General features: G+C 41.5%; 1 protein-coding gene across 1 annotated transcript in view; it reads left to right on the forward strand.

The window, feature by feature from the left end:
• Window positions 1–7,542, forward strand: part of TUBGCP3 (tubulin gamma complex component 3) — a 98,730-nt gene extending 91,188 nt beyond the window's left edge. Inside the window, exons 21-22 of the mRNA XM_066235351.1 lie at window positions 3,596–3,712; window positions 6,432–7,542. Coding sequence (XP_066091448.1) covers window positions 3,596–3,712; window positions 6,432–6,590 — 276 coding nt within the window. The 3' untranslated portion in view covers window positions 6,591–7,542. The remainder of the gene's footprint in view (window positions 1–3,595; window positions 3,713–6,431) is intronic.
• Window positions 7,543–8,087: the final 545 nt, after the last annotated feature.

Here is an 8,087-nt window from a genome sequence, read left to right on the forward strand (position 1 = left end):
GTAAGTGTCATGAAGATATGGTTAGTAATAAAGGCAACCATTAGAACAAAAATATAAGTCTATCAGATTCTCAGAAGAAACACAGACAATATAATAAAAGATTCCCACTATCAGGTAAACAGGAAAGCATATTATAAATATGACTGAACGAAGACCAGACATACCCATCTAGTCGATAAGGGTAAGTAGGTTCAACTCACCTAATGAAGGAAAGGATTCTCAGCAATAGACAGTGCCTGGCTGGTCCCTTCTAGTGAGTGGGCAGGGCTGTCCATTGCTGAGGACGGCTGTTAGAGGGCTGCAGGGCTCATTTTCTGGACAGACCTGCTAGTTGGTACCAGAATAGAGTGACATAGGAAGAATGAAAAGAACGGACATACTAAGAAAATGAAACTCTTTAAAGAAAAGCAGGTTACTCTTTGGGGTAAAAAGCAATAAACAAGACCAAGGATACATTGTGCTGTTAAAAGGTGCAAGTCACAATGAAGACTGAAAGAGTATAGTATCAGTATTCATAAAATAAAAAGTAGGAAATACCAGAAGAAATGGATAAAAACATCACTATGTCAATATGAGAACTATAATTTAGTTTCTCTTTAGACCACAAAAGCCGAAGTGCACATAAATAAGGACATAATTATGAAAATCCATAAACCTGAGTAGAGAGAATGCTGAATAGAGAGAATGACAGTAAGTAAACTGAACATCCCACTCGACATTAGAAAAGGAGCAGCAAAGTAAACCTGAAGGAGGCAGGAACTACTCGGTAAAGGCAGGAGCAAAAATTAATGGAGTAGAAACCAGTAAAAAGAACTGAATAAAATACGAGAGCTTGTTCTTTCTGGGACCCAGGGGCTGGTGGGAAAGAAAATAAGTTATTCACTCACCTAATAGGTAATGGGAGGAAAAAGCACAAATATATAGAACAAGTGAGAAAAGACCATCTACGATTTTCCTCAGTTCTATGGGAATATATCTGCATATCTGAAGGAAATTAATGATTTTCTAGAGATTTCAAAAAATGACCCCAGAAGAGAAAATAAATTCTAAATGGAACAATACTAAACAAGAAATAAAGTTGTTGAGGTCTGCTGCCTAAAATTATCAAGCTGGACAGCACCGAGAAATCCTGCCGGACCTGTCAGCAGTGATGAGCTCTGGTACGCTGTAACTGTTCGTCGTAGAACAGTGGTGGGCCATCTTTTGAGCTTGGTGTGTCAAAATTCGCCAAAAAACCGAGCATAACTCGGGTGGTATGTCACTTGGGAAAAACCCCCCATAGTTTCATGATATTTATAGTTTAAATAACAAAAATGTATAATTATATATAACTATTTAATAAACCAAAAACTAATTATTTAACTTATCTGCTTAGTGACTTCTTTGTTCATCTGTTAGTCGGTTTCTTTTGTTGGTCTTGATATTATTTAACTTGTGTGGGGTGCCGTGAACTAAGATAAGTGAGGGGGAGGGGGAATTCTTTAACCTGCCTATTAGTGACATTTTTGTTGCTGAATTTCATTAGCTAAATCTTCGATTGAAGGTTGATATTTTGTACACTTCAAGCCCAAGCAAGCACTACTAACTTCATCTGTCAATGTTTCTTTTGTTGGTTTTGATATTATTTAACGCTGAGAATAAGGTCTCACAAAAGTACATAGAGGGAAAAATTGTGAGTAAAGCCGTTGCTATATTTTTCAGGGTGCTAAAAATATCTGGTAATCAGTTCCAGGCACTCCAAATTTCCTGTTCATAGTGGCACTCCTCTTGATTCTCCAAGTGGCACCTTTTCAGATTCTCAAGCTTTGACCTCAAGTCAACAAACACCTGAGCCCAGATGCTGTCTTGAAATTCTGCAAGTTGCATCTTATGTAAATTAAGATGGCTGCTGCTATTTCTAATGGCAGGAAACAGCACCCATAGCACAGGCCCTCTCCTCTCCCAGCCTCCCCCTCACTCATTTCAGTAATGATGGTCAATTAGAAATCCACAACACCCCAGAACAGTAGATTGGATGATGGTTGCTGTGGTTATGTGGTTGCTGGTAATGGCGATCACAGGGCCCCCAGAGATGCTCCCCCCCCCACGCGCATTCTGCTGCTCCCTGCTCCACCGGCAGGAAGTGAGGTCAAAGATCCCCTAACGGCTTAACTGGAAGTCCCAGAACTAGATGCTCTGTGCTAGAATTCTGTTGTTTTGGCCTACAGACCTCCAGCACAGAGCGTCTACACCTACAGCAAATGTTTTATCCTCAGCTCCTGCACCTGGCCGTGCAGGAGCTGAGGATGAAACGTCCTTCTTGGCATGTGGCCCCATACTTCTCTGGTATGTGGCCACATGCAGCCGTGTGTCATCGAAAATGGCCGTGTGTCATCGGTTCGCCATCATGGTCGTAGAACAATCTCCAGATTCTGTTCATGAAACGTTATAAAGTTGACACCAAACAAAAAAAGAATGACCAAATCTGAATTATAAATATCAATGGATAGCCCTGGCCAGTTGGCTCAGTGGTAGAGCATTGGCCTGGCATGCAGGAGTACCTGGTTTGATTCCCAGCCAGGGCACACAGGAGAAGTGCCCATCTGCTTCTCCACCCCTCCCCCTCTCCTTCCTCTCTGTCTCTCTCTTCCCCTCCCACAGCCAAGGCTCCATTGGAGCAAAGTTGGCCCGGGCGCTGGGGATGGCTCCATGGCCTCTGCTTCAGGTGCTAGAATGGCTCTGGTCGCAACAGAGCAACGCCCCAGATGGGCAGAGCATCACCCCCTGGTGGGCATGCCGGGTGGATCCCGGTTGGGCGCATGCAGAGTCTGTCTGACTGCCTCCCCGTTTCCAACTTCAGAAAAATACAAAAAAAATATATATATATATATCAATGGATAAACTTATATAAAATATTAGTGGGATATATTTAATAGAATATTAAAAGAATCATTCACCAAAACTGGGTTTATTTCAAGAATGCCAGGGTTCGGGGAATCTATTAATGTAATTCACTATGTCAGTCAATGAAAAGAATCCTTTGATAATTTCTGTGCTGGCTGAAAAGGTATTTAGTCAAATTCACCATTGATTGAGAACAGTCTTTTAAAAATAAAGTAGGTAGATGATCTTCAGTACAAGAAAAAATTACATCATGCTTAGGGGAAATAGTAAAAAGCATTCCCATTAAAGGCAAGAGTTAATGCAAGGGGTACCAGTTTTTAACCCATCTGGTTCCACTGTTAGGTGTACGGTCTATTAAAAATATGTGCAAAATGATGGAAAGATACAAGCTGTTAACTACAGCATTGTTGGTAGTAGCAAAAGACTGGTTAGTTTGTGATAAATTACCTAAATTGTTACATATTATAAATTGTAATACTATCATTATTGAAAATGATGAGAGAGTTCTAGGTTTACTCATATGTACATTATTAATTGGGGAAAATAATAAGCTAGAGAACCAGTTGGCATCAGGAAATCTTCATAAAAGTTCTTAGTAGTACAGAGGGATAAAGAAAGTATCGTCTCCCCACTCCTGACTTTTGTTCTCAGTCCCACTCTTCAGTTTCTTCCACCCAGACTGTAATTTAATTTGGTACTTCTGACTCTCCAGGGCCAGTGGGGAGTGACAGCAGCAGAGGAAGAGGAGGAAAACAAGAGGATTCAAGAATTTCAAGAATCTATACCAGAAACGTGTTTCCAGTTGCGAAAATTGACGCATTTCTACCAGGTACCTATTAGAGTAACAAGATGCTGTCCAAATCCCATTGCTCATTTTCTGTAGTTGACAGTGACTGTCAAAATGATTAAAAAGGCATTATTTCAATCGGTGTAGCTGTGAGTAACACCCACAGTGGTTTCCGGCCTTGACTGACCCCTCCCGGAGATTGTGGTCTGAGTGCTCTGAGGTGCAGCCAAGTCTGAGAAGCCTCTACCTGGGGTGGTGATCGGTGGTCAGGGGCAGCTCAGACTTCTGTGGACCCGGAGAGAGAAGTGCACAGGGAGGACACAGAGTGTGCATTCGTATTCCTTAAAAATGGACACCTAATTGTGAGTTCCATACTATCCGTTCAAGTAGTGTTCTGCCCTGGCCAGATAGCTCGGTTGGTTAGAGCATCATCTCAAAGTATAGAGGTTGCTGGTTCGATTCCCAGTCAGGGCACATACAAGAACAGATTGATGTTCCTGTCTCTCACCCTCTCCTCCTCTATCACTAAAATCAATAATAAAAAAAAAATAGGTGTACAGCTGTGAAGGAGAGATATATAACTAATATATAACTTAAAAATGGGTCATTGTGCTCATTTCTAAAAGAGGCGGTGGTTATACATTTTTCTGATAGAGTTAGTACATTTTTAAAATGCAATCATAAATCAGTATAATCTTAGTTTTATCCCTGTTATTGCAGCCTTCATCTTTTTTGTAAATCCATTCAGAGTTCTTTTCCTTAACAGAAATAAAGTCCTTTTCTCTTTGAGTCGGTAGTCTTTACCAGCCACTCCTCAGCCACTGCTTATGAATGGATCCCTGTAGTGTCAATCCTGGAGGAAGAATACTCCTCGCATTTCCTCGTAGTGAGCTTCAACATCATCCTATTTTAGCTCTTAACCAAGAAGTCAAGCCCTGGTCGGTTGGCTCAGCGGTAGAGCGTCGGCCTGGCGTGCGGGGGACCCGGGTTTGAGTCCTGGCCAGGGCACATAGGAGAAGCGCCCATTTGCTTCTCAACCCCCCCCCCCTTCCTCTCCTCGCCCTGACAGGGAGGAGTGTGTACTAACTCCTTCCACCCCAAACAGAAGCAGTGAGAAATTTTGTTGTATTCAAGTCTGAGTAAACTCTGACATATCGCATTATCTTTACAAAGCCTCCTTGGTAAGGAGTTGACGCAGCCATACTCTAACCCGGGGGTCAGGAACCTTTTTGGCTGAGAGAGCCATGAACGCCACATATTTTAAAATGTAATTCCGTGAGAGCCATACAACGACCCATGTACGTTAGGCATTATCCAATAAAAATTTGATGTTGTTCCGGAGGACAGCTGTGATTGGCTCCAGCCACCCGCAACCATAAACATGAGCGGTAGGAAATGAATGGATTGTAATACATGAGAAGGTTTTATATTTTTAACATTATTATTTTTATTAAAGATTTGTTTGTGAGCCAGATGCAGCCATCAAAAGAGCCACATCTGGTTCACGAGCCATAGGTTCCCGACCCCTGCTCTAACCCCTCCCCCCCACTTTAGGATGGCGACTGCAGCCTGACAGCCACAAAAGGGCTGTCAGGGTTGGGACCCTAAAAATATGGTTTAGAGCATGTGTTCCATTTTTTTTTGGTATTTTTCTGAAGCTGGAAACGGGGAGAGACAGACAGACTCCCGCATGCGCCCGACCGGGATCCACCCGGCACGCCCACCAGGGGGCGACGCTCTGCCCCTCCGCGGCATCGCTCTGTCGGGACCAGAGCCACTCTAGCGCCTGGGGCAGAGGCCAAGGAGCCATCCCCAGCGCCCGGGCCATCTTTTGCTCCAATGGAGCCTCGGCTGCGGGAGGGGAAGAGAGAGACAGAGAGGAAGGACAGGGGGTGGGGGGTGGAGAAGCAAATGGGTGCTTCTCCTATGTGCCCTGGCCGGGAATCGAACCCGGGTCCCCCGCACGCCAGGCGGATGCTCTACCACTGAGCCAACCAGCCAGGGCTCCAATGTGTTCCATTTTTTATGTTTTCAATTTATATTCCCACCAGGGATTTATGATTAAATACTCTTTTAAGTCATGAAAGATGAAAAGACAGACTGATTTTTTAAGATAAAAAGAATGGGGATATTTAATATTAGTTGCTTTGCTGTTTTTTGATTATTCTTGTAAAATTTAGGGCAAAATGAAAAAACCTATTGGTTAGTCCTTTTAGATATTGGTTGCTAATTTGTATTTGTAAAAATGGGCATCTCTTCCTAATGCGGGCTGCACCAGGTGGGTAAACTCTAGGGTCCCAGATTGCTCTCATTACCCGGGACACTTGCATCCTGGGTGTTTATGTAAAAATGGGCATCTCTTCCTAATGTGGGTTGCACCAGGTGGGTAAACTCTAAGGTTCCAAAGCGTTCTCATTACCTGGGACACTTGCATCCTGGGTGTTTATGTAAAAATGGGCATCTCTTCCTAATGCGGGTTGCACCAGGTGGGTAAACTCTATGGTTCCAAAGCGTTCTCATTACCTGGGACACTTGCATCCTGGGTGTTTATGTAAAAATGGGCATCTCTTCCTAATGCGGGCTGCACCAGGTAGGTAAACTCTAGGTTCCCAGAGCGTTCTCATCACTCGGGACACTTGCATTCTGGGTGTTTATGTTTGGAAGGAAAAAATAGCCTGAAATGGAATTAAAATGGGGAGGCATGTTTGGTAGGTAGTTTCTTTCTGAAATAAATGTTTTATTCTTTCTTGTTTCTTTTTAGGGGACTGTGCAGCAGTTTTTGGTGTTGCTAACAACCAGTTCTGATGAAAGTCTCCGGTTTCTTAGCTTTAGGTTGGACTTTAACGAGCATTATAAAGCCAGAGAGCCAAGACTCCGCGTGTCCCTGGGCACCAGAGGGCGGCGCAGTTCCCACACCTGAACTGTTTCCTACTGTCTCAGGAGGCAGATGCTATCAATTGCATTATGTGACATAAACATTCACATTTAAATTCTCGAGGCAGCTGGCATGCTGCGGCATCCACCATTCCTGCCCACAAATACTTCAGTGTTTCAACAGCATGGCGTCTGGTAGAATCAAAGTCATGTTCTAATACATTGGAGTTGAAAATATTTGTAATAGCACTAAATTAAATAGGCTGGTTTGCACTATTCACATTTATTTTTTAAAGTCTTCATATTTAAAAGATGCCACACTTTGTTGAGGCTTCTTAAGCACTCCATGATATAATTTATATTTGTCACTTTAAAAAAAAATCAGTTTCTTTTAGAAATAATTAGGACAATGGGATATTCATCAGTTAAGATGGTAATATCATTGGTATTTTTTTAACATCTTTAGAGAGATTTTTTTGTTAATAGAATCAAACAAAATGTCCCTACTAAGAAAATATATAGAGTATTTTATTTTGTTTCTCAGTGTTGTAAAATATTAGCCTCTCTAAGAACCTTTATATCTTAGTGCATTTACACATGTTTATTCTTTTCAGAGTTTACATTTTTTATATTTAGTTTACTCTTTCAGATAACTGCTCAAATAGCGTAGAACAAAGTAAGAGCGCTGTGGAACAAGAATGACCTTACACTGAGGTTTTCTGAAACCATCAGCTGAAGCAGTGTGTAAATATGGATGACTAGAAAGTTAATGAAGTATTTTATTTTCAAAATTCTGATAAGCATTGGGAAGAAATTGACTTGAATAATGAAGATTTCCTTTTTCCTTGCCTATTTTTTCATTGTAAATATTTATATTCTACTGACTGGATGTTTGAGGGAAATGTTTTTTGTAAAAATGTCATATCGAGTCACATGAAATTTGCCTTTATTATGTTGCATAAGTGAAAACTTAGAAAATTAAAAGCAATTATCTTTCACGTATTGGTTCTTTCTTAAATAGTGTATGGAGACACAGTTCACTTACCAGGTCGTGGGGGCAGGGTTCAACAGAGTTGGATTTAATCTGCTTCAGTGTGCAAATTATTTCATCAGCAAAGCAAAGAAATTAGACCATGTGCAGCTTTCAGTGTGGAGGCAAAGGGAATACCAGCACTCAGTGCCCGCCTGGCATGGGTGGCTCTGCATCTGCAGTCAACAAATCATGGATCAAAAGTATCAAAAATAAAGGACATTTACATTGTTGTTGATGTGTAGTTAGGTCTATTGTACATGGCTGTGTCTGTACTGAACATATACAGACTTTATTTTCTTTTGTTATTATTCCCTAAACAATATAGTATAATCACTTATAAAACATTTACATTGTATTAGGTATTATAAGTAATCTACAGATGATTTAAAGTGTACAGGAGGATGTGGGTAGGTTATATGCAAATACTATCTCATTTTATGTAAGCAACTTGAGCATCCTCGGGTTCGGGTGTGGGAGTGTCTGGAAGCAATTCCCCATAGAAACCTAGGG

Source organism: Saccopteryx bilineata, chromosome 6 (assembly GCF_036850765.1).
Source record: "Saccopteryx bilineata isolate mSacBil1 chromosome 6, mSacBil1_pri_phased_curated, whole genome shotgun sequence".
Lineage (NCBI taxonomy): Eukaryota > Metazoa > Chordata > Mammalia > Chiroptera > Emballonuridae > Saccopteryx > Saccopteryx bilineata.